Raw genomic sequence first — 26,273 nt, 5'->3', positions numbered from 1 at the left:
GTTTCATATGTCAGTTTGAATTTCCAGTGGTTTGAAATTTGAAAAGGCAAGTTTTGGCAAGCTTGAGTCTATCGTTTAGCTCAAATGCCTGGACATGAATTTTTAAATACCCTATTTTTCATGTTTTGATATAGTTATCAAAATGTTGCCATTTTCAGGCACGTTTTGTGATTTTCAGATTTCTAAAGAATTTCCGGTATACTCCACAATTCATTTTTATTTCATTTTTTTTTCGCCATAGATAGCAACTATAGTGGAGGTGAGACAGAATATTTTTCTGCGAAAAAATAGCGTAGTTAGATAAATATAATTCATATGTGAAGTCCCGTTACAACGAACACTTAATTAACGTGATTCGCAATTTCCCAGATACGCTTTACAGGGGTGTCGCATTTGTAATAATTGTACCTTTTTCTGCTATCTCCGAAACAGCGAGAGTAAAAAAATTGCATAAATGAGAAAAAAGTTGGCAGTTTTGGAGGCTTTTAATATGTGTAGGCGTTAATAAGTTGTATTTGGTATTCGAGATTTTACTAAAATTCGAAAATTGATTAAAATGTTCAGTTGAAAATGTTTCAGAACTATTAATCTAATTTAAAAAAGTTTAAAACAGATTTCTGGTAGATTTTTCATCTCTGCAACACAGGCTCATTATTATTCCAATATGACATTTTGCATTCAAACTATCGATGCCACCTCAGATTTTTCTTCGGTCCGGACCTGGCATGTTTATTTCACGTTTTCAAAGCGCTTTTCATTCCTAAAAGACCAACGCTTTGTTTGGATTTTTTTCACTTTATTCAATAACAAAATAAATTAAAGTTTTTTTTGATCAGATCGATAGTTATTCACATATTTCTGATTGAAAGTTTTAACCAATTTTACTTTTTCGTAAAATATCAGAAATTGATTACTATTCGTTTGTTAGTGCTTGAGCATGCGTTTTCAACTTACGAAGAATGTAGAAAGGTACAAAATTGAAAAAGATTATACATTTTTTGGAATTTGAAGCAAGTTTTTTTTATTCAATTGATTTATTAGCGCACAGTTAAGTGCCACTTTAACATTTGTCAAGTTTTATTGATTTAGTTACGAAACTTTAATAGCAAAAGGCGAGATTGGGTCAAAATTTTAACGTGTAAAATTCCATGTACGTTAAAAAACGCATTGTATGTGAAAACTCTCTGGGAATGATTGTATCGGTGATTCTCTAAATTAGGAAATCTCAATTTTTACTACTTCTGGCCAGTTGAACGTTATTTCATAGATGTGAAATTTATAAACTAACGAAACACACATTGTGAAAATGAGAGTGTTTTTAGCCACAAATTAAGTATATATTAAGGACTACCCTGAAAAAAGATATTCTTTAGGCATTAGAAATTGAATTTCTCCAATATTGCGCAATCAACTCCACGATACTTCCTTGAAATGTTTCACGTGTACCCGTTTCTGAAAAACGGGGTGGTCACATAGAAATTAGTGCGACAACCAATTCTGCCCCTTTTTATTACTGTTAAAGTAATTGTAGAGAGGTGGTTAATCAAACTCGACCTTGTCCTTTTAATTATCCCCTTTTATCCTTAAACCTTCTAAAAAACAACTTTACGTTCAAAGTAATTTGGATTAATAAAAGGATGCGTAAACTCAAATGAGAAATCTAAGAAAGAGAGATGAAATAAAACAAAATCTACTATTTGCTGAACCAAAACCATTGACCAGACACACCATATCGGCCGATCTTTTGATTCCTGACTGATCTATTGGTAGACATTTGGGACAAAGGAAATGTCCCATGGCAAGCCGAAACCGGCTCTAATATTTTACGTACAAAAACCAATTTTTGGGAAGTAACTACGTAATCCTGGCCATTATGTCTTACATGTCACAGGGGCTCTATAGGTGGCGATCTTCCATTAAAAAAATTTAATCAATTTATTGCGAGCTGCTAGATCCCCCTCTTCCACGTCATTGACAGCAACTGACTTCTTAGATATAAATTGATGTTCGAACACTGCTACAAAATGGCTGCTGGAAGCAATGTAATTTGTGTCGCGACACTGACGCCATCTATCGGTCTCCTTACGGGTTCTTAGGATCTCTGGGACCGATAATCTTGGGCACGTGTAAGGAAATGTGTCACTGTTTGATAACGCGGTGCTTCATAATCTGGGTGATTTCACGATTGTTTCGATCGTAAAATAGAGCGCCAAGAGTCCGGTTATTATCGAGCGCATCTCGAGCTCGATCCTCGTTGGCTAATAGCGAGTCTACAATAAATTCGCGTTACGTAACGCACACACATAAACGAGCAGCCGTGTATTTGTTTGCGGCCTTAACCCAGATCGGAACCGGCAACCTGAAGTAGGACTCACTTTCGTAATTCCGACGCCAATCTGTGAAATATCAACTTCCTTTTACAGGAAACTATTTGTTGTTAATCGAGGATTTTCCTATTTTTTTTTTCCAGCCTCAATCGGGCGCATTCGTGTTGTCCGACCACGCCCATGTTAATAATGTCAACTTTCCCCTTAATAGAAGACAGTAACAAAAAGTCCGCCCAAGATTTTAACCCTATTGATCGTCTAAACAATGCAAAAAAAACCACTTTCACTACTTGCAAATGCGTCCTGTATTTAAATTTGGGCGCATTGTGTTACACGGGGTGTTTGGCAATTTCGGTACCAAGAACAATACGTTTTTTTCTCGGGGACGTGTGGGCTGAATCTTAAATCTGCAGACGTTTCTATATTTACATACCTATTCAAGAGTTAATATATTAAAGCAATTAAATACATGTAATAATAAAGTGAGTAAAGGTTTGCTGTGTAGCGGCAGCAGCAATGCAGGAAATCCGCAATACACGCAAGCTTCCTTTCAATTGTAGAAATTCCTTAAAAACGGTGACGCACTTATGGTGGTAATGGGCGCTAAAACCATCTACGTATTGAATTTTTATTGCTCATTATCATTCAGAAATTAGTGCTGTACAGGGTGTCTTATCAAGGTGTGTCCACTTCTGCGTTCTTCGAAACGGTGAAAGTTACAAAATCAGTTGAATGTGAAGTTACTAAAAATACGCAATGAAAAGTATTTAAAAAACATTCAGCGTTATCAAAAAAGTAATAGATTGTTGTGTCACTCCCTTCCTCTCTACAATACAGACTCATCATTATGCAAAGGCGACATTTCTCGTTTAATATAGCAATATCAACTCAGTATTTGTAGACGCGGAGCTGGAAATTTCATTGCATATTTCGAAAGCGCTTTTCATTTCGGAAATATGAGTCTATCAAAATCATTATTAAGATTTTTAAGGATGTTTTGTAAACTTGGTCTTTTGCAGTTCCCTAGTTCTAAAAACGGAAAAGTCAATTTGAGTCATATCAGGGGAACTAGGTAACCAACCAGGAAAAAGTGCCCAAATGATGCGTTCACGTTTCAGGGGTAAAAAGCGTTTTCGAAAAATTTTGCAAAAACGCTAGGTTAGCACCAATATCTTCAACAAGAAATGTCACCTTAGAATATACGCGTAGCATGTAAAAAGGAAAAAACTAACAAACAAAAACTTCTTTTGGTCACTTTAGCATTTTGTAAATGTGTCACGCGGTTTAGGGTTTTCACCAATTTTACCTTTTTTGCAAAAATAGCCCCCTAAAAAATGGCAACTCTCCCTCATCTAATCGAACTTGTAACACCTACCGTGTCGGGGATAGGCAGCACACCTAAATAAGGTACACCCTGTATTTATTTTCTTAAATACGGTCCACACTACAAGTCTGGAAAACAATTTTTTCTTCAGCTCATTGCTCCGTCTGGAAAAAGAGCAAAATGATGGGAGATTTCGAATGGATATTGTGTCTGCACGAATTGCTTTGCATGCTGGTAAATATGCTAAAAGTTTCGTGTTATTTCAGCGTTTTCATTCCGAGAAAAAACGAGCAAAAATCACTTTAAGGTCGGTGTTTGTCTAGTCGAATCGATTTTGCAACAGGAACACCAAATTAGGGAAAATTTTTGAATATTTTAATAGATTTTTGTAAAAGGGCGAGTTAGCCGCCTGCTACAACTATTACATGTAGCAACAATAAAAATAACGTATTCGCGGTAATTTCCCCATTTTTGCAAATGTTAAATGTAATTTGCGTATATCAAAATAGTTTCTCTGTTTTTCAAAGATGCAACAGCAATATCCGCGAAGACCTCTTTGAACCTTTTCATAGAACTGAACTATAATAAAACCGATATTGTTTGTTATTGACCAGTCCTGGACTGCTTTTGTCAAAATAAATGGGGCAGTAACCTATGAAGATGCGTAAATATTGCTGAAGGATTGCTGGAAATTGGTGTTATCGCCGGATATTGTGGAATTAATCAATGCTATCGCAAGTAAATTGCCTAAAAGTGCGATTTACACTCGTATAGTATCGATAAACCGGATTCCGTTACGTCAATCCTTTAATGGTTTAACGGGCGTATATCATTTTGACTAATGACTTGTTTTGTACTGCCAAATATGTGTGCTCACATGTATTTCTGAATTTTTCGAAACGAGTTTTGAAACTTTAAGGGCTAATATATCAAGCTTCCGATAACTTTACCGCCGAGACAACTCGCAGAGAGAGATATTGAAATCGGAGCCAATTTCTCCATTTCAGTGGAAATAATTTCGTCGGCAAAGTTACCAAGATATGGATATATTGGCCCTAAATCACGAGGATTGTTTTTGCTTTGTATATATTTTCAGTAATCTCTAACGCAATCTCTCAAGTTCCGGAGCGTTAATTTACATTGAGTTCCATTAATACCTCAAGATTCCACCTCCTCGAATGGACCACCCCGTACACGTTCATATGTTTTACAAGAATTTTGCGCAGTTCGGGTTAACTTCGGCCAAATGAACTTTGGTTCGTGTCTCAAATTCGAAAATTAGGATTCGAATTTTTTCTCTGCCGATAGCGAAACATCCTGTATATTTTATCATCTCTGCGAATGGTTCCGCTAATGGGAAATTTCCATCTTATATAGCTATCCTTAATTGTTTTGAAGCTTTAATTTGAATTGAAATTCCTTACTCATCAGGTATTCAACATTTCATTTTCTTGAGAGAATCGCTCCGTATAAATTTTTATACATTAAAGTTATGCAATTATTTTTATCTTTATTGGCATTTTGCAGCATTAAAATGAACATAATACTAACACAAATCATCGTTTAGATTAAAGATAGTCTTAGAGTTTAATTTGAAACAAAGTAAAAATTTATATGAGACCACACCCATATAAACTATTGCTGTGACATGGGGCAGCGACCACAAATGAAATATTTTCGACTGTTGATTACTTATAATTTGAGCCATGAAATGGACTAATGTTTGAATTTTTGTTGACCACTCTGTATGTGCAAATTGCCACCCTCAGACGAAATAACAGTGTCAAGAACCTGCAATTAAACGGAGGCGCACACGCAACAAAGCCCTGCCTCTGTATGTGTTGCCAAAACTCATATATCTTCAATCCGAAACGAGGTCGCTTGCGTGTTATAATACTTTGCAATTTTTCCCATATACCAGATCCTACCAAAAATGTCCTCTTGCCGTTGCAGCGTATGCAATACGCTGGTTTCGAAGGATCCCTGTACATAGTCAACCGACCATCATCATCACGTTTTAAATCACTTTTTTGAAGAGTGAAAGTGGTTTTTTGTTTGCTTATTTGGCCAAGGTTGGTAGGATTTCCTCTTGTGCACCGATTATGTCGACATTTATTATACTTACAGAGTGATCCAATTTTTTTTTTTTTTAATTGCAGTCGATAAGGAGCAGAACAACTACCTTCATCAGTTACTATCGAGGCAGCGAAGTGATATCCAACATCCGTCCCTATGCGATTATGCAAGAAGAAAGGCTGTTTACCCCACCACTACAGGTAAGTTTCGACTGGACGTTGGATATATATTTTTTTTTTTGGTTAAAACCCCAATGGTGTCAAATTACACCCTTTTCTTTCCCAAATTGCCGCCAACTGACCACTGGAACTAGTTGGGCCTGGACGCAAACCCTCGGGATTTTATTAAAAACATCCCGTTTTCCCACACTTTGGATCTATTTAAGGGCTCTCCCTCCGGAATGACCGATGTCCAGTAAGCTAGTTTTTTGGTCAAAGGGTCGTTAATACCACTTAAAACACGTTTAAAGGTTGTGCGTTACGAATAGACGAATAGACCTAGAAGACCGAGAGTCTTGCGTAAATTCGTTAAAAATTGAAGGAAATATTTTTCATGAAAATGCTGGAACATATCAAATATTGTTTTTAGTTGTGCACTTCTGACGTAATAAATATGTGTACAGGGTTAATCATGCGGTACATAAATGTATTTTTACATTTTTTTATGTAACCCTGGGTATATTATTTAACGTCTTTAAGAAATTCCGAGCATTTTTCACACAACATCCCAAGTCTAAATTCGACAGTTTTCGAAAAAAAATATAAAAAATAAACATAATGATAGATCATTAACACAGTAAAAAATAACAATGTAAACTATTATAATCTAATGTATTAATTATTAGAGCTGTGGCCCTTTGTCTTAACCTTAACCTGAACTAACTTGACAGTGGACAGGTCGCAATTCAGACTAGTTAAGAACTTTTTTTTACCCTTTAAAGAGGTATTTGTTGAGCTTCTTAAGTAATTTTTTTCCACTCTCCTATATCGTTAAGTTTATTTAAATACATCTTATGTTTCAGACAACCCCAACAACAACGTCCGTAGGGGTCAGGTCAGGCTATTTAGCGAGCCACTCTAATTGCCATATTGTGCAAATATTTCAATAACTGTTTAATTTAGACATTGGTATGTTACATGAAATCTGTTCAGAATTTCCTTAAAGAACTCAAAAACGTCATAATATACGGGGGGTTCTAGGAAAAAATTAAAAAGTACATTTTTCTACTGCATGGCTAACCCTGTATAGTACATGTCTGTTACGTCAAAAATGCGCAACTAAAAACGATATTTGACGTGTTCTAGCACGTTCATGAAAAATATTTCTGAGTTTTTAGGGAATTTATATGGGACTTTGGGTCCTCCATATATGTATATGGGGGACATGTGTCAGATATTGGCATATGCCTATATAAGCCGATGAACACACACAACCCTTTTGCACAATCGCAAATAATAATATTGCACAGCTGTTTAGGGCACGTGTTGGTTTAGGAAAGTATTATTTTCCCCAAAAACACCCTTTGGGCAACTATACATCATAATCCCTCCCAACGAGGTGTAGACAAAGATCATTGCAGCAATTTTAACCACCGATGGGGGTCTATTTTGCAACCTTATGTAGATGGATGTAAATAGTAAGGAAAATAGCCAGCTGCTTAGAATGACAAAGGGCTACTAGCCCTTTTGCTTGACAAAAGGTCTGAAAATGTGGATGGGCAACGAAAGGGTGATGTATTCTTCGGCGACGATCTGTGGATGGACAATAATATTTGCATGGTCACTGAAGAACGATCAATTTATTTGTAAACCGATGTGAAAGCGGATAGTCCCTTTAGCCGACCCTTTGTCAAAGGGTCAGGTATATTGAGCAATAAGACCGTTTATGATTTTTCAAATATATAAATTAACATTTATTTGTTTATTGCAACTTAATTTTTTCAACAAAACATTAATCCGTTGCATAACCGGACATCCCCCGTATATTTTGGCAACTAAATCGCCAGCAAGTCTCCAACGGTCAGCCGACATAACGACATAATCGCCAAACGTTCTAAGGAGTAACCCTTCAGAATCACCAACGCTTCTCTGCATGAACGGTACTACCGGACATCGCTTTGGTCCGCTGTAATGATGGACCCGAAAGATGACCCCTGTCCGAGCAAAGAATATAAAAAAGGGCATAAAGGTATGATTAATGGTTTTAAGGGCGCGGAGGTCAGCCCGACCCTCGGCGAGGAATTTAAACCGGACATGAGGACAGAAAGGAGAGAATCTTCCTTTTCGGACAGGTTTTAAGGAAGGAAAAAAGGGTGCGTTGTTTACGGTTGGTGCGTGAGAGAAAGGGGTCCGATAGCGGAACTAATCGTCGGTACTACTAGATTTCATTACGCACAAGGAATCAAGATCATTATCCTCTTAGGAATAGGTACAAAATACCCATTATCTAAGGGACAATAAAAGGTGTGAAATTCATACCCTTTAAGTGATAAACAGAACCTTTTATCTAGACCAAGGATGCTGCCTCTTGAAAAGTGTCTTCAGGTAATATTTGGGTTTGGACAACAATGAGACAGTAGTCTACAAAGGAGATTTACCGCATGATTAGGACGCAAGTGTCGGCGAATGGACCACAAGGTTGTCAAATATTGTGTAATGGATACTCTTGGGTTTTATGGGGATTTGCAGGTAGTTGGGCAACCAAAAAATTACGATCCGTAAGTATTTGAATTGAAGAAAATTTGAGGTTATGGAATCGCCTCCAACGGGAAAAAATGGAACTAATAATAGTGGTGAATGAAGTTGAATTTTTGACAGTTACCATAAACATTTGACAGTCGCGCAACACTTGTAATGTAAATATAGAGCGAACTGCGTTCCAGAATCAAATTTATTCCAGATTATGTAATAAAAAGACAAATATTTTTCAAATAGATTAAATATGTTTTAGATCAAGTTGGGCAGGTTGTCGCATGACGTGTGGATGCGGTTATGGTGTAAAAATTAAAACCGAACCTACGAACAACTCCGTTTTCGAACTGAATATTTAAGCCGGATTTATAAATTAGACTTTGGATTTAGCTTCAGTGCCGGCTCTGAACTTTGTTGTTTGGAGTTGGCGTTGTACTGCATGCACAAGAAGCTAAACCCTCGTTTCACGTTTGACACGTTTTCAAAAATCAAAACATCACTCTGTTTCGTCAACGACTTGCATTAGTAGACGACTACGCCCTTCTACGGTTTTACCACGAGTGCCACGCCACACCAAGTTCCGGCTTCAAATTATTTCATCAGAATGTCTCTTGCATAATTAGAAAAAGATGAGGAGAGGAAACAGGAAAGATCCAAAATTTCCATAATTTTTATCTAATTTTTATTTATAAAATTATTTTGAACGCCGCGAAGAGTTTTAACTTTGGTTTCTCCACGTTCTCTTGTAGTCGTAAATTTCGGCTTTCGCCGCATCAGGATGTTTCTTCCATTATTAAAAAAAAAAAAAAAACACGAACTTTAGATGGCTCAATAGAAATGCACCAAAATTGTAATTTTGGGCCTCATTTCTGTTCCCGAAATTGTTTCGGTCACTCGGCTCAATGTATCTGAGGTCGCTCCATGTTACCTTCTAGCCCAACGAGAAGATGAGACCGCTTTATCTTCGTAGGCAGCCTAGCGGCAATTAAACGACATCTTGAAATCCGACGAGTTATATAAATGGAACAATGAAATTTATTGGTATTTAAATTTTTTTTGCTACAGTCGATGCCAAATCTGAATCCAACGTCGAGTTTATCAATCCGGCTTTATGTCGCTCACTTTAATCCGATCACTCAAGCAGATTTATTCATTATCTTTCCAATCGGATCAACAAATATTCGATAGAGTTCCTGTGAGATGAACATAGCCGATTAATCGACTCGGATCTTTCGGCATCTTTGCTATATGTATGAAATTAAACGCACTGAGTCGGCAGTATCAGTGTTTGACTTGAAAAAACATGCCGACTGTGCCGATCGATCAGTGCGTGTGCTCTTTTAGGCGAGTTTCTTTGTACAACCCCTCGTACGTCCACTTGCCAAAAAATGCCTGAGAACCAACGACCGTCACAATTTGCATAAGACATTCATCGCCCGAAGGATTGTTTTGATTTATTATTTCCTCGGCCCTTCAGGGTTCGGGGGGAGGGTCACGTTGACCGGTAAATAGCCCCGATTTTGTATAACGGACTTTTTTCCGATTTAAGTGACACAACCACTCTTGTGTGTTTTATATTTTTTTTTGGTTCTAGGCTCGCTGCCGCCGAGTCCAGCGGATTCGGGCGTTTCGGATGTGGACAGTTCGTCTTCAGGACACGCGTCCACCGACGAGCTCAAGGCGAGGCTGCAACCCTCCATACACTCCCCAGTGGGGGGGCTATTTTCCAGGCATCCGGCCTTAAACTGGAACGCGCCTCTCCACCAAAATAACCATAGGCAGGGACATATTGGGCAGCAGTTCTACCAACCTTTTGCTACCAGTATGTATTGTTTTATATCAAAAATACCTAATGAAACGAGACATGAGGTAGGTTATATAGTGCTATTTTCGAGTTTTCTAATGGTTCCATCAGTTGAAGGTCGACGTCTCAAGGTGGAAGTGTCAATTAAGGGAAAACGAATTCATTAATCCCGAAGCAAACAAGAATGTTTTTTTACTTTATTAACAATTAATTACAAAAATTCCTTGTAAGCCCTGTTTTTCTTTTTTGGTGTCGGAGCAAATTTCGATGTCCAAACACGTCACAGAGATACGAAACCATTTAATGGAAGAAAATATGGACGCTCACAGTGCCAGCCAAAGCTGCAGGGAAAAAAGTTGATTGTTCTTTGTTTTGCTTGCATAATAATGCGTCTTCGAAGCATTAGTAAAAACAATAAACATTTGCATAAGTGCTTACCGTTCGTTAAATTATGCGCAATATCTGTGTAGTAACTTTAAGTTCTCAAGGGAGTTTTAAAAAATACATAAATAACTTTTATAAAAATTAAATACAGGCAAAACTGTGGGCAGAGTAACGTTTTCGTTTCTCTTAATATAATTTCCATCTCTGGGTCTTGCATATGACTTGCAACTTTTAGGATTTTTGTTTGAAAATGCCCATGTTTTTACCATCAAATGGCACATTATGAAACAATAATTATAATGTTCCACGTGCTACAAAACCATCATGTTTTATGTTACAGCGTCCTTAAAAAAACCTTGGCACAAGCTTGTAAAATTGCTTCAAAACTTAAACTATTTGAAACGTAATTATTCCTAAATTTTTCTTATGTAGTCATTTGCGAACTATTAATGCGATTTAAAAAACAATTCGAAATGGTGATTACCGGTAGGGAATATTCAATAAAAGTTCCTTTTCCATGGGATAGAAATTTGGATTCGAAGTGGAGACGCGAGAAACATTTTTTTGGAAAAATCAAAATGGCGTCTGATATAATAAGTAAATGCTGCAAAGTCAAAGTTGCGGTCATCATTGCTTGTTGCACTTCAGAAACAAAGTTCTGACGTTTGATTGTAAGTTCCGAGGACTTTTCTGAAATTCAGAATTTCCCCTCAAAGAGGTGAGAATTTATTTTACTGAGGATCTAATATAATATAAAGAAAGTAAATAATAGAAAACTAAATGTCAATAGCCTATAGAGAATTGTTTTCGAAAATAAAAAGAAATCAGTATTTACTTTAAATAAAGTGGTAACCGAAGTGGAAATTTCGAGCACCGGAAACATTTGAAAGCCACCCTATGTTCGCAATATAAGTTTATCGTCGCCCACCTTTCAATTTTTTCCCAACTGTATAGAGTGTCCCATACATTCAATGCGGATTTATCTCAATTATTGACATAAATATAAAAGAAAACAACAACGCATAATGTGACAATGACTTTGACCTTGACAGTGACACAATCATCATGACAAGCGAGCTCGGTAGAAGGGGCAAATAAGGTCGATGCACATATAAAATCGTCGTCGATATGTACATACGAAAGACATATGACACTGACTTAAAAATAAAGATGGCGGATTTTTTTCACATTGTTACGTTAATGATTTCCGTATTTGAACCACCTCCAATTATCCAATGTTTCTCCTCTGACTCAAACGCCGAAAAAAAAATCTCCCCGGAATCGTTGGCAACATTCCAATGTTTTTTAACGCTTCAATTACATCGTTAAACAGCAGTAATAATTCGGTTTCGATGCCGCCGCACTCGAGATTACTTAGAATGGCAGATATATCGTCACGTTTACACTGAGGAAAATTCCCAAACAAATTAATATTAATGAGAGCAGGAAGAGTGTATTTAGATTAATCCGAACTATTGATTTTCATGTTCTCCGGCGAATGCCTAATCTATCGATTCGAGGGGTAAAAAACTCCAGAGGTCAAGGCGAAAACATTCGCATTAATTTGCTAAAATCCTCGCCTTTAGCTGTAGGTCGTCGTCAAGGATTTATATACCGAGTGACGTAATCAGACTCACTCAAAAATAACCTAGAAAATGTGCAATCGCTGCTGCGCCTTGACCTATCTCAAACCGTGTTCTAGGACAAAAGGATTTTCAAGGATTTCACCTGGGTCTAGATGATAATGCTCGTGGTAACACAATAGGTGTGTTTATAAGGAAGCGCGTCTAACGATTCAGTAAAATCGAAAATAGATTTGACCCCTAGACGTTCGTTTTGGTACAAGATGGCCGCGGTTCTTCGTCTGCCGAAAAACGTTCTGAAAAAAACGCGAAATTTTGCCAGACTTTTGCGGTAGGTCATCGCTAAAAATTCGCGATCTAGCGGTGATTTGAAGGTCGTGATAAAACAGTCGAGGAGTATTTGCAACGATGCACGCTAAATCAACGTTTAAATGAGGAAGAGACCTCCAAGACCGTATATTCTGACAGGTTTGCCCACCAGCTTTTTTTCCGCCTTGTGATCAAAATATGCCTATTTAAGAAATGCAGCCACAACAGAGAAAATATATGGCATTGTCGCACTATTATTTCGTATTGATTGTGACAATGACGGACGATACCCAGATGTCATAGAAGGGGGTGTCGGACGTTGTTGCCAAACATCCAACGTTATCTTGAGGCAAAGAAATGTTGGTGCGAATGATTGGTTATGTTAAGAATGTGCTGACGGTGATGCGCGCAATTTCGTGAGCATTCGAGTAAAAACGAAAGAGGTTGCCTGACTACCCGTGTTTCTACTTATCGCCTTCATCAAGTGTATTAAAGGTTCACCTTGAAAAGGGTGAGAAAAATTGAAACTGCAGACACAAAATATTAAATATGTTGCTGCGAATTCATCCAGGACTCCGACGGTAGCATTGCCATGCATATCACCACGGGCGTCCACAGTTAAAAATTTTTCATATCCATCTATATTCGACTCTCATGAAATATTACGGCCATGATGTGAAGATCTTCCTAATGTTTTCTTTAGTCGTTAGGAGAAATTTGGTGCAATTTGTTATCATGAAAAAATGCCCTCTCTCGTTTCTCACTGGAAAATGTTTAATACTTCAATCCTGAACAAGATACGTTTGAAACATTATAAAAATCTTCAACACAAATTTACAGATAAAGTACTTACTGGGCATGTTGGTACGTAAAAAAGAAACGTGGCAATGCCACTCTGTGCTTTTGTTTTGACAGTAGTATTGGTGGTCAGTTGTGCTGCATCAAAAAACGGGCTGTCAAAGTTTGAACGATGTTGCCAAACAGCAAACGTCCTCTTTGGTTTGGGAGAATTTTTGTGAATTTTGCTGTTTTTTCTTTATTCAAATGTAACAAAAAAAGCTAATATCGGCGCTAAAACTCCCCAAATCAAAAATGTCCAAAACAACAAAAATTTCGAAATACATATCTAAAAATCCTACGCAGGGTACACATAAACTCAGTTAAGATAATGTTTAAGATTTGTTTAAGATTTTTAGCTTATAATAATGTTTAAACAAACACCAGCGATTGTGCAGCCGCATATACGAAAATAGCCGTTGTCCTACGTGCATGATCAATTCGCGGATTTGTTTGTTCGAATTTTTTAAATTTTGAACGTTCGCCAATTTGTCACCTGTTTCCTTGTCAGATTCGGCTTGGGTAAGTTCAGGCAAAATGCTGTGGGATGCGGAGTTCAAGAAGGTAGCCAAACTGATGTGTATGGTCCAAGTTATAATCACATTTTCTAGTAAAGTTTCGAAATTTTTAAAGACGTTTTTGAACATTTTAGAAGATAACGAGTGATTTGCCTCGTGTAACATGCTCCTAACCCTAAACGCCTCGTGTTATCGATGAAGATGACTAGCAGATGATTGCAAAAATTGAAGCGTTTACTCCACAATTACCTGTAGGCATATGGTAATTCAAAACCAAACTGCAGGTTATTCAATTCAAGTGAAGATCAATAGAGTCGGTAAAGGGTCTTCTGTGTGCTTTTTTCCATTAAGGATGAAAAATTCGCTTGGCAACCGCCATTTAACAATCTTATCAGGCACAATGGAGGTTCGCCAATATGGCTGGATCAGGTATTTGGCGGTGTGTCTCTATAAATAGCAGTTCGTCGTCAAATATTAAGTAGGTAGGTGTATTCTACACCAATGCGCAAAGCTTATGACCTAGGTCAATGTCAAAACGATAATACAGCGCTTGTTGCGTTGATGACTGCCTGAAATAGAATTTGATCGCACTACTTATAGCTCCTTCACACTTTCGGTTTCTTCGCGTCTTGCATAATCGAGATTTTGCATTTAGGCATTGACAGCTACGTCGACTGTGAATTGCGCAAAATCTCCCGATTATCCAATTAGGAATTAATGTCATGTTGACGCAACAGCGTACATATTTACTTTGTACTTGACAATAATAATAACAATTGCTGCCGTATCGATGAGCAGGATGCCCCAGTAAAAAATCTATTTGTGTTTGCTGCAAACAAACAAGCTAAGGTGTTGGGTTCCTGCTAATAGCGGTTGTGCGCTCGAGGGTACCTAAGTCTGGCCAGTTCGGCGGCGTGGTGCAACTGCAGGCCCACTAACATGGCGACTAAAATGGCGGATGGTCGGTCACTGGTTCAGCGACCCGTCGCAGCGCCTTTCCGCGATTTCAAGGCCAATCTTAAACAACCGCCAGACGGCCAATGTTTTGCTTCCGTTTACCGTGCCGTCGCGTTCAAAATTGCAGAACCCTAAACTGCGCTTCCCTTGCAAATTCGGGCATAAAAACCATCTGATATGACTGACAAGTCTATCAGAGATGAAACATTAATGTTCCCTTTAACAAGAAAATTGAAATTACAAAGGCAAATGCGTTAATAAGTTTTTTCCGAAATCGAAGGGCCATAAAAATAAATTTAAACTTTGACCTGAAATCAAGCAACAAAAATCAGATTTCGAGCAAACAATTGACAGTGGCCCCATAGTGCCAATATAAATTTATCGACGGCCACGTTCCAAATTTATTTTTTTCTAAGAAAAGCTCAGTGAATTTATTCGTCGGAATGAGCTCAATCAACCTTGACTGTTCTTACGATTTATCCGGAAATAGAGCCGCCTATCCAAACAAAAGTGAAAATATTTGCGTTAAACAAATATACAGCGAGTTTGCAATTGCCGCTCTGAAACTATTTTCTCCCGTTAGACTAAACAACATTGTTTTATAAGAAAAAAAAATGTCCTCCTTCCTCATCGTCTGAAACCAAAGCCTTTAAACTCTACGTCCCTATTGGCCAGACCCACCCTCCCCAGGTTTAGGGGTGGTAGGTAGATTTTGGCAGTGGCAACATCTTTGGCCAATTATATGGGTCTATGCCATCATTGGCCCACATGTCTTTGGTGTTTGCTAGATCTCCACTCTATTGAAACAACAGTTCTTATATCGAATCCGCCGTTGCAGATGCACAAGAGGCTCCGTGGCGATCAGACTTAGTCCCCATTGACCTTGTACTGTATCAATAACCCCATTTTGCCGGGCGCACTAATGTTTGTTGCAGATAATTCCTTCAGTTATTACTTCGTTAACCGGCTGCGTTGTCGCGTCTCTCGTTCCCCCTTTGTTTTGCCGATTTGTTCTGCTAGAGTCTCCTCAGACTGTGCAGCGGCGGCAACCGCGCCTATGAGCCTCCTGCATAACAAAACGCATCCGATATAGGACCTTGGGCCGTTCAAACACCCCGATTTAAGCCCGTTCGCTTCCTTTCCTCCACGTCTTTTCCTCGTTATCTTGTCGCCTTTTTGCACAATGCGTGGAAAAGAGATGTGAGACGCAATTTCTGCACAAGTAGCCTTGGGTGATATAATTATAGTAGGAGCATGCGCAGAGGGGCGCGAATGCATTGCAAAATACCGCTGGCCTTGACGCGAGTGGATGTCTCTTTGGGCATATGTGGGAAATTTTGTTTTCTTTTGTTTTCCAGGGGCGGCGGCAGGTTTCGTTTGACCAGGTTGCATAAATGATAAGTGTTTCTCTTGTTTCTAGTCTAGTTTGGCGATTATATAACATTTCATTTGTTTACAGTTAAAAGTTTTATTCGTTTTGCAGTGGGTAATATTTCATTTCTGTGTCTGCGGACAGTTTGTTGTTTGTGTTACAGGAGGGACTTTCATTTGTTTTAAAGAGGGAGTCATCATTTGTTTTACACGTGACAGAAGCAATTTATTCATATTTTTAATTTGTTTTCATAGAAAATGCTCTTTTTTGTTTTTTTTTAGGGACAAAGGTGATTTTTTATCGATTCAGCTCCAACTTTTTTTACTATTAGTGATGATTTAAATTTTTCAATTATTCCGAACCAGTCCTGATTGGGCAATGCTTGCAAAGTCATTTTTCCTGTATTTTATTGCAGAGGTTTCCATATATTTGATAGTTTGACCAGTACATTGCTTCGTTGGGTAGTCCCAAAACTTGTTGGTCAAATGGAATTCTTTCGATTCTTCCAGGTTTACGCGATTTTTGGTTCCCTCGGGCAATGTTGTTTACCCAGGAGATTCCTGGCATAATATCTAGTGAATTTTGAAAAACAAATTCCAAGCGCGGCATTGTCGTTTAATGTAATTTAAGTTTTTTTTCTTTGGTTTTTCAATTGTTTTTCTGCGAATTGGGATTGGTTTGAATTTACACATTGAGACTCCTCGTAGTTTTCAAAAATCAACGTTTGCTGGATAGGTTTCCCCCCTCTCCCTTTTTTTTTAATTTTGTTCCCTGGTTCTAATTTAATGGAAAGTGATTTTTTAATCGCTTTCCGAAAACTATTTGATTTTTTTTTCATTTCCACTGGTTGTACCGCGGTTTAACACTTCAAGCTAGTATACCTGGCTCTTGGAATCTTGATTCCTTTACCTACGGCACTGGCTGTTATTGGTGCATGAGCGCCGGAAGACCATTGCAATTATTATCCGACTCTCCTCTGTTAATCTCTTGCGATATAGGAGGGAGTGACGAGGTACAATTATTTCTTAGAAGAAGATAAACCGTCAGTGGTATCGTCTTTAATTAATGTAAATAATATGTTGTAACGGTTTTGACCTTCCTTCCAATGGTCGAATTTTATCGCTGGATGCACATCATTTTAGGGTTAAAACTGTATGTTGAAAAAATTGTGATTTATTTTCTGTAACTCTAAACAACATTTTGGCAAACTTTCCAGACACGCCCCGTCGGGACTAGGCTTCTTCGGGGCTCTTTCTGATTGATTATAATGCATTTCCAACATGTTTACTTGCCAGGGGACCCTATTTTCGGCTCATATAATAGACTTATTGCCCATTTAAATAGAAAAATATTTGTCTCATTTGCATCTATTTTGAGCCGCCCACAGGCTTGGAAAAAATGGGCAAGAAGTAGTCCAGCCAGGTCACACTATTGTTGGAGTCCAGGGTTTCGAATCATAAACCACCAGATACTTAAACAAGGCCTAATAACGCTAAGCTTGTTTCCTACTATAATACGCAGAATATATGTATTACACGGTGTTACGCCGACCCTGAGGGGTACATTGACCAGGAAGCCATATTGCAGTTCTTGTCCTTGGCGAAAATAGCTACCGAGTATTCTTAGATTAGATTTCAAGCGGGGCTTTTCCTTGCAGATTTGGACCCCTACCAGAATTACCTCCTGCAAGCTCAACACCATCACGTGACGTCACACCCACACCAGTCGATGCACCAGCATCACTCCCACAACCCTCATCAGTCGCCTTTCACCACCCCCTCGCCGCCCTCCCCTAGCATGAGGCACCACTCGGGCATCCCCACTTCAGTCATACAAGCGGCTACCAGTTCTGTATACGACGATCCTTATCTCCTAGGATTCTCTCCCAGGAAACTCAAGAAAGTCAAGAAACAAAGGGTGAGTTCTTCGTTTGCTCCATGAACGCTTTCTCAGAATAATCAGTTTTCAGTTGGGAGAACCAGGGACTGCTCCCAAAAGGAAAAGCCGGGAGGGTTCCACGACGTACTTATGGGAATTTTTGCTCAAGTTACTGCAGGATAGGGAGTATTGTCCCAGATACATTAAATGGACGAATAGGGAGAAGGGCGTGTTCAAGCTTGTAGACTCAAAGGCGGTGTCCAGGCTTTGGGGCATGCACAAGAACAAACCAGACATGAACTACGAGACTATGGGGCGGGCTCTAAGGTACTTAACTCGTGGACTTTGAAGAAACGTATAATATTTTATTCATTTCTTTCAGGTACTATTATCAAAGGGGAATTTTGGCTAAAGTGGACGGTCAACGCCTCGTGTACCAATTTGTCGAAGTACCAAAAGACATTGTGGAAATCGATTGTACAGGGTCGGCGTGAGCTGCTCGACCGCCCTATTAGCCCACAGAAGCTCAACATGGCGGACGGTCCTGCTGCTCGAAATCTGCCCCAGAATAGTACAACTAAAACTCAATTTTGTTTATTTCATTGTAATTTATTTCGCGGACGTTTTTGGGCAAGCCAATTACAGAGTCGGACTTAGGATATTACGTTAGATCTCTTTGCGTTTCTGTTACCAGTACCGTAACGGCTTGAGAATTGAATGAGAGTTAGTAGTAATTTAAAAAAGGTTGTGGTATTTTTATAAGAGTTTGTAAGTCGAAATTTTAATCCGTTTATTTCCCGCAGAGTAGCTTTTTTAAAGGATAAATGTATAGTGCAATAATTTTAGGGTTATACTACGAACAATAGTAAATTTCAGATGTAGGAATACTCAAATTTGAAGAGACCAGTTTGTAATATTGAGGGTGCTGATTAGAAGAATTTAACGGACAAGAGACTGTGACTGGTGCCTATAAGGAAAGTTTACACGTTATATAGAATTTTAGCACTGAAACATTAGGAAAGCTCTCTTTGATTTTTGACCTTCAAACATGGTTTCTCTGCCTTAAAAGCAACAAACGTTTTCGGCACTAGTTGCGCTAGAGAGTTCGGATTTTAGAAACATAATATTTTGTATTAGTGCTCATTATTAAAAAAAAAGGTGATGTTCTTGAAACCACTGTTCAAGCTTCTTGTATATTCTGTATAGTATTTATTTTTAATAAAAATATTTCGAATATGAACACTGCTTTCCCAAGGTGTCGATTATTAAATTTCTCTGTGATTTCTGTAAATTTACTTAATATACTCGTACATACATTAGTTTCTAACGGAGTCACCTCAACAGCAAACCAGTGTACCTAAATCGTGTCTTTGCCTTTCTGAGATTATCGTGACCACATTTAAGAAATGAAATCGACAAAAGTTCAAACTTAAATCAGGTTTATATCAACAATTTTTATACACATTATAAATATATAGAAGCAGAATAATGATTATTGATAAGCGATTATTGTTAAATGTTATTAATGTTACATAAAGGGCCGATTCTGCCGAGTTCGTCCACGAACAACTGCCCACATAAACAATTATTAGTAATACTTGTTAAGTAGATGTAAATGGGAACCCTTGAAAACCTCGATGTTGATAGAAAATTATAAGAAAAATGTCCGGCAACAAAATTCGAAAATTGCCTGCAATCGCCAACTTTTAAATTAATTTAATGCATTTAGAGATATTATACGAAATTGCGTACATTGGCAGGCAATTTGGCTTTCGGAGTGAGGAAAAGAGAGATTTATAATACGGTTGAAGGGAAGTAGAAATGAGATTTTTTCGATTAAACACAGGAATGGATGTGCTAATTTTAATGTCAACCAATCGGTGATAAATGTTAAATAAATATTATTATCATTGTTTGTAAATATAGATAGTTTTTTATGTTTAACAAGGAAAATGTTTTCGGTACAACCGAGTCAGGACTCCTGACTAGGATACACACCGACGAGCATTAACGATTAGTTATTGTAAATGTTTATATGTAGATTAAGGGAGTACTTTTATTATATAGTTTATGTAATATTTTTGTCTTTATAAATAAATAACACTAGAAGGTATCAGTGCCTTTTTCCCCTCTGAGCCGTTTCAGTCCATACGTGACATTCCCTCAGAAAATTCAACGACGCACCATCGGAGCCAGGATGGTAATTTACTGGTACGACATCATTTTGGTGACGCCATCTATACCGACACGGTTTAAACCGGTCGAGGATCGATCTCGAAAAAGCCTACGCAGGGTTTCTGCGTATCGATTGTGAGCAGTATATGCGATTACTTATTGAGACGCTCCGGTATAAGCTTACAAGAATATTCATGGATAACAGTTTCTAAATATCGCAGAGCCAGTCGATCTATAGATATACAGAGTATCCCGCCGAGAACCGTCATTAAACGTTTTGGGAAAGTATGAATAGCAAAGTTACGAAAATTTAGTGGTTTTATAAGAGCGCCGTCTAAAATATTTTTAACGAGTTCACACTTCCGGTTGTACCGGAAGAATACACTTGCTTGCTCATTTTATACGGAACACGTTATATATTATTGCATTTTGGGATCCTGTGTTCAATTTTACTGCAGGCCTATGATCACTAATATGTTAGCTTTTTTTGAAATAACAGTTTTCGAGATATATGCAATTGAAAGCGACAGATGCAGATGTCTGCGGAATTGGAAATTCATAACAAAAGGAAAGGTTTTTTGTCACAATAGTGTGGACGGTCCATATGTTAGGATGCTGCCAAACTTTACCTAATATTTTCTGTAGGGTGTCAAAAAGAGAGCCAATTTGGACATCAAAAAATGACGAAAACTTAAAAAAATTTAATGGAACCCTATTTTCATTTTCATCTATTATGAAACTACATATAAAGAGTCCCAATGTTCACATTTAATTACCTAAAGTTGCATAGTTTTTGGATAATTTCGTTTTATAAGTGTATACATATATACTCTATTTTGTTTTTCATAGTTTTCCCCATAGATTCAGTGGTAGTTACTGGTGGGGCACCCTGCAGATACATAATGGTCCAGAATCAAGGATATAAATGAGCATTGAGTACGAGAGGGCAAAAAATATATTAGTAGAAAGATTCAGATAAACCTATTAATGGAGAATGAGTTTTTTTTAATCTACAAATAACATGAAGGGAGTTCCAAGGAACATATGGATATTTAAATTCAGATATTGCAAAGTAAGCGGCGCCCTCTGTGGAAGAACAGAAGAACAGTACGTATATAAGTTTCTAAACATTAAATTTCGCAAGAATTACGTGTTACTCTTCATAAATATAATTAAAATCGGAATTAAAATATTAATTTGAATACTCTGTATCTCGAGAACTTACCTCTTAAAGTTGATCTATAAAGTAAATTAAAAATGATTAAAAAATACCTTGCGTGAAATAGCCATCAAGCTAGCCAGAACGATTAATTTGTGAACGTATATACTATGTATGTACATCCGTGTGTTGATGTTTATATTTTAGAGATAACGACTGGTTATCACGTTAACTTTGAGGAATTTCCTGAATTACGTAAATGGCGTCTCTCGCACGATAAAAGTCACAACAGGGTTGGACTTGCAGCTTTTCGACGCATAAGGGCATCGTCCATTTTCAACATACTTCCACTTTCCGTAACTTAAATCGAAAGGTTTTCAGCTGCATTTATCGCGTAATGCCTACGGTACAGAAAATATATAAATTAATAGATTAAGCTGCCACAAGAATTCTAAAATTTCATGTTATCAAGTAGAATTAAATTTGTTTACACCGGTCATTCCACAAGTTTTTCACGTCGATAAACCTCGATGAGAAAAGCATTTTTGTCTGTCAGTACAGTTCTACATTAGGAGCGGCAATGGCGAATTTCATGAGAAATGTGTCGGCCCTTCTTTCTCCAAGGGCTATTTCCCCTTATAAATTACCTCGGAGTAAGGTAGGTCTCCCCAAAAGTGAAAGAAAATCTAAGCTGTTTTCTGTAAAGAGGTTGGTACTAATTTTAACAGTGAGGAATTTTGGGTTTAGCTTTTTATATTTAGGTCTCGTGTAGCGAAAAGATTGGAATTCTCCCCCTTAAGAAATTCGACAACACCAAGCAAATTATCATTTTCAAATAATCTTAACATCCCTGATATTAAAATTCATAAAGCAAATGAAGACTTAAGTCGTAACAGAGCAACCGAGCAATCAAGATTGCTGGCTATCAACACTCCTACTAAATTGGTATTAAGTCAAAATGGATTAGACGAATTAAGAGATGAGCTGGACATATTAGGAAAAGGGAGTTTTGGGACTGTTTTTAAGGGATTATATAAAGGTCTGCAAAGTCAGAATTATCAGATTAATGAAAAATGAATTGATTTTTATAGGGGTCGTTGTCGCTGTGAAAATCATCGAAGCTGAGTCCAGTGCTGGAGAGAAAAACGCTTTAGACTTGCAGCATGAAAATGTCATAAAAACTCTGGAAATAATCGAAAATTTCCCGGCAGCGAAATACAATATTATAATCATGGAGTTTTTGCCTAATTCCAAAAACCTGCAGCAACTTTTTACTGAAGCAAAGCAAGATATTGATAACACCTTACTACATCGATTTGCTACAGATATCACCACCGGCTTGCAATATCTACACGCGAAGGAAATATTACACTTGGACCTTAAACCCAAGAACATTCTGGTCATTGATGGCTCCAGGTGCAAAATATGCGATTTCGGGAGTTCGGTCAATGTTCGAGATAACCTGAAAGGTTTCCAGAATATGGTGAGTTTCTTTATTATTCTTAAGATACTCAAGTTTTTCTTAAACTTCATGGTGTTTCAGGGAACTCTCTTATATACAGCCCCAGAGATATTTAATGGTAAATCACCCACATTTAAATCCGACATTTATTCTCTAGGACTGGTGTTCTGGCAACTCAAATACCAGAAACTTCCCTATGAGGGACACACAGTATGGGCTGTCATTTATAATGTGAGTGGGAGCCTTTAATTTACATTAATTTTATCTCGGTTTTTAGGTGGTTAAAAATGGGCTCAGACCCACCTACTCCGTCACTGGGAAAGACAAAATCGAATCATTATTCATTCAATGCTGGCATAATGAACCTGAAAGGAGGCCCACTACAGGAGATATTTTACAAATTTTAAAAAATGTTTCATTTTAAGCAGTTTGTTGTTTTTTTATATTTTTAACATTAGAATTGTCATTAATGACTTTATTAAATATTGAAAATGATAGAACACGAGGCACCCTCTGTTATTCAATAAGCGTAACTTCGCATCAAACTCCCTTTCATTTTTTACGGAATATGGGGACTCTGGCTGGAGTCCTTGTGTATATAAAACATGCGGTATATATACAGCAATCTATCATTGAAAAAGGAAACTAAGTGAAAACCTGCCTTTACTGTTCAAGGCAACTGTACTTCCCTTTATTACAGTAGAATAGGTTTGAGCAATGTAACCCTAGATGGCGCCACAGAATATCTCTTGAATTTTAAAATTACATTAGGTGTTTCCCAAAAAAGATGAATATTTGTTACATTGCCAGTAGTGTATTTTCGTAAAGTTGTTATGTTTTTCTATAAATAAAATTAAATGTAAATGGCATGGATCCAATGTAACACACATAAGACACTCAAAACTAAAACATTCCCTGCTTACAACGCTAGTTGCGCAAACTGTATTTTCCACACCCTTCTTCGTAAATCATCTCTAATACACTATAATATCATCAGCTGTTACTCTTGTGCTCTCCTTATTGCAGCCGTTCCGTTCCATCACTATCCCTCTGTAATTATCTCTGTAAAATTTTCCTTAAATATATCAATCATACATACCCCCCCTTGACATCCTGCACAGTATCCGGTAGTCCCTCTCTCACCTCAGGGAGGAAAGCCACAAGTGCAGCCTGTAATAAAGTGACTCCTCCAATGACCAACAAAGGCAAGAACCCTGCGGTATCCTGCAGGGACACCACTAGTGGCGCAACCATCGATCCTAGTCGACTAAACATCATGGACATTCCCACCCCTGAATTCCTCAGGGTGGTAGGGAAAAGCTCTCCTGTGAAGAGATACATCGCAGGGATTGAGATCTAATAAGTAAAAAACGTGTCAAAACATTAAGCTGTATGATATTATTGGGGAAAGTTACTGAAAGTCCAATTGTGGCAAGGCCCGTAAGAGCAACTCTGGGCCAGTCCAAGATGTAGAAGCCTTTGGGGAAAGAGAGAATTAAGAGGGAGCAAAGGGCGGTTACAAGGAAGGAGGAGATTATGGTAGGCTTGCGCCCATAGCGGCTGATAAGGAAGACGCAGATTATGGTACCTAGAATTTTTTTCTTTTACGGATAGTTTTTTTTTTTTTAGATATCGACCTGGTAAAGAACTGAGACTTCCTAGTGCTACAGTCAAAAAGAGGTTTTGGGAAATGTGTCCTACATACTGAAGAAATGCGTAAAAGGTAACTCCTGCTAAAGACCTATAAACAATAATAATTTACTGTAATAGAAACCAACAGGAATTTATAGATCATATAAGTTACCAACTTAGAAATAGAAGCAGACACCTAACTCTTAAAGCTGCATTAGAAAACATGTCCTTCAGAGTATTATTACTGCTGCGAGAGGTGTTAATAAGGGTCTTAAGTGGCTCCTCAATACTGGCCTTTACACCATTCTCTTTGGCTGCGTTAGTCATTACTACAATTGCTTCTTCCTGCCTTCCCACAGTTAGTAACCATCGAGGAGATTCTGGAACAAACCTAAAAGCCCTTTGTTCCTCTTGTAACGACCCCATCTAAATATGTACCGATATATGGCAACATAAAGCATTGAAAGGCTGCCAATAAGCATATGAAGGCTTCTCCAATCCCTTAAATAAAAGGCGAAACCTGAAAGAAGGGCGTTGCCAATCCCAAAGGGAATTTGATAGAGGACTGGAACTATGGTCCTCCATTTGCCACCCACCACCTCTATGCAGATAACAAATGACGTGACCATGGTGCCCCCATTTGCCAAAGCCAAGCAGAACCTTTAGTCAAATTAAAGAATGTGAACTGTAATGAATCGAAGGGAGGTTTTTACCTTATAAGGATGAAGAGCCAAATTGACGTAGCAAATGATGCAGTAAAGCAGAAGAATGCTTGGAAAAAGAGACAGATGATGAGGATTTTTTGTCTCCCCTTCTTGTCTGCGAGAATTCCAAATATGATGTTGCCTTAAACGCATAATGAAACTAAAAGTGAACTTCCGTGGGCGAAATACCAACCCAAGAGCACTCCCATCATCAAGGTGATCTGGGACAGATCAATCAGTTTTTGCCTCTCACACACCAAGTCCCATTCCGAGGTGATAGTGGACGAAAACATGGATTTATCATAACTATAGTGGAGACACTGGACGGTTCCTTTGGAGGTCTCATTTGATACAATATTCTTCATGTGGCAATATCCAGTGTTGATTCCAATCTAGAATACCTGGATCCATCAAAGAAAAAATGTATTCGAAACCCTCTAATTATTTCATACGTGTTTCGAACTCTCATCATCGGGCCGAATTAAATCCCTCCACTCAGCATCAGTAATGTTTTCAAAACTACCCCACTTTTGGCACCAAAAGGTCAAGGGAGGAGCCAGGAACACAATGCTCATTTGGAACCACGCGATGGGGAACTTGACCAAAGCCATGAGGATCGATATTTTTAGCTGCCATTTCCCAAAATCCCCTATAGTTGTTGTTAAAATATTGTCTTTTGATAGTTTGTGCTCTAGGAGAGGTGAGAGTTCTTAATATCAGAAATTTTTAAATTGCGAACAAATAGTTCTTACCTTGTTCATGGTCGCTATTCATGATCATAAGAAAGCAAATTTAACCTCGATTGGACGCACTCGGCTAACACAAACACCGGAACACTGCAAATGCAAGTGAAATTGCTATTAACTGAATGCAGAGTGGGCGAAAGTATGACCAGTTCCTTGATTTTACTATTTTTTCTAGTTGTGGCAAATATACCAGGTGTCGGAGGCAAAATTACATATTATACGCGAGAAAAATTCATGGAGACATAGCCACTATTTCTGAGAAATTTCAGATAAAAACTAGGTACACCACTGATTTTAGCAAGAGTTCCAAACTCATAGATAAACTGCTCCACGAAC

At 37.9% G+C, this 26,273-nt stretch overlaps 3 protein-coding genes across 8 annotated transcripts in view; 2 read left to right on the top strand and 1 right to left on the bottom strand.

The window, feature by feature from the left end:
- Eip74EF (Ecdysone-induced protein E74) overlaps window positions 1-20,172 on the top strand; it is an 81,767-nt gene extending 61,595 nt beyond the window's left edge. For all 5 annotated transcript variants that reach the window (XM_066295295.1, XM_066295294.1, XM_066295293.1 and 2 more), the window contains 5 exons: window positions 5,811-5,927; window positions 10,012-10,239; window positions 17,839-18,098; window positions 18,151-18,386; window positions 18,442-20,172. In XM_066295295.1, the coding sequence (XP_066151392.1) occupies window positions 5,811-5,927; window positions 10,012-10,239; window positions 17,839-18,098; window positions 18,151-18,386; window positions 18,442-18,553 (953 nt within the window). In that variant the 3' untranslated portion in view covers window positions 18,554-20,172. The remainder of the gene's footprint in view (window positions 1-5,810; window positions 5,928-10,011; window positions 10,240-17,838; window positions 18,099-18,150; window positions 18,387-18,441) is intronic.
- A 1,377-nt stretch (window positions 20,173-21,549) lies between these two features.
- On the top strand, window positions 21,550-23,360 carry LOC136346207 (serine/threonine-protein kinase mos-like). Of its 2 annotated transcripts, none has more exons than XM_066295170.1 (5): window positions 21,550-22,101; window positions 22,155-22,432; window positions 22,485-22,876; window positions 22,937-23,086; window positions 23,133-23,360. In XM_066295170.1, exons 1-5 carry the CDS (start codon window positions 21,974-21,976, stop codon window positions 23,277-23,279), a joined length of 1,095 nt encoding a protein of 364 aa, XP_066151267.1. In that variant the 5' UTR covers window positions 21,550-21,973; the 3' UTR covers window positions 23,280-23,360. The 2 variants fall into 2 exon arrangements, with proteins under 2 accessions (XP_066151267.1, XP_066151268.1); XM_066295171.1 differs by having other exon boundaries at window positions 21,563-22,101; window positions 22,937-23,065.
- Window positions 23,361-23,649: 289 nt separating this feature from the next.
- LOC136346205 (organic cation transporter protein-like) lies at window positions 23,650-26,084 on the bottom strand. The gene is made up of 10 exons (XM_066295168.1): window positions 25,944-26,084; window positions 25,644-25,882; window positions 25,385-25,583; window positions 25,201-25,333; window positions 24,926-25,147; window positions 24,660-24,878; window positions 24,493-24,596; window positions 24,271-24,443; window positions 23,955-24,211; window positions 23,650-23,905 (listed from the first exon to the last, which is right to left on the bottom strand). Exons 1-10 carry the CDS (start codon window positions 25,969-25,971, stop codon window positions 23,830-23,832), a joined length of 1,650 nt encoding a protein of 549 aa, XP_066151265.1. The 5' UTR covers window positions 25,972-26,084; the 3' UTR covers window positions 23,650-23,829.
- Between the last annotated feature and the right edge of the window lie 189 nt (window positions 26,085-26,273).

This window comes from Euwallacea fornicatus, chromosome 22, assembly GCF_040115645.1.
Source record: "Euwallacea fornicatus isolate EFF26 chromosome 22, ASM4011564v1, whole genome shotgun sequence".
Taxonomy (NCBI): domain Eukaryota; kingdom Metazoa; phylum Arthropoda; class Insecta; order Coleoptera; family Curculionidae; genus Euwallacea; species Euwallacea fornicatus.
The sequence above is the reverse complement of the archived record's forward strand: the minus strand, read 5'-3'. Positions and strand labels throughout refer to the sequence as shown.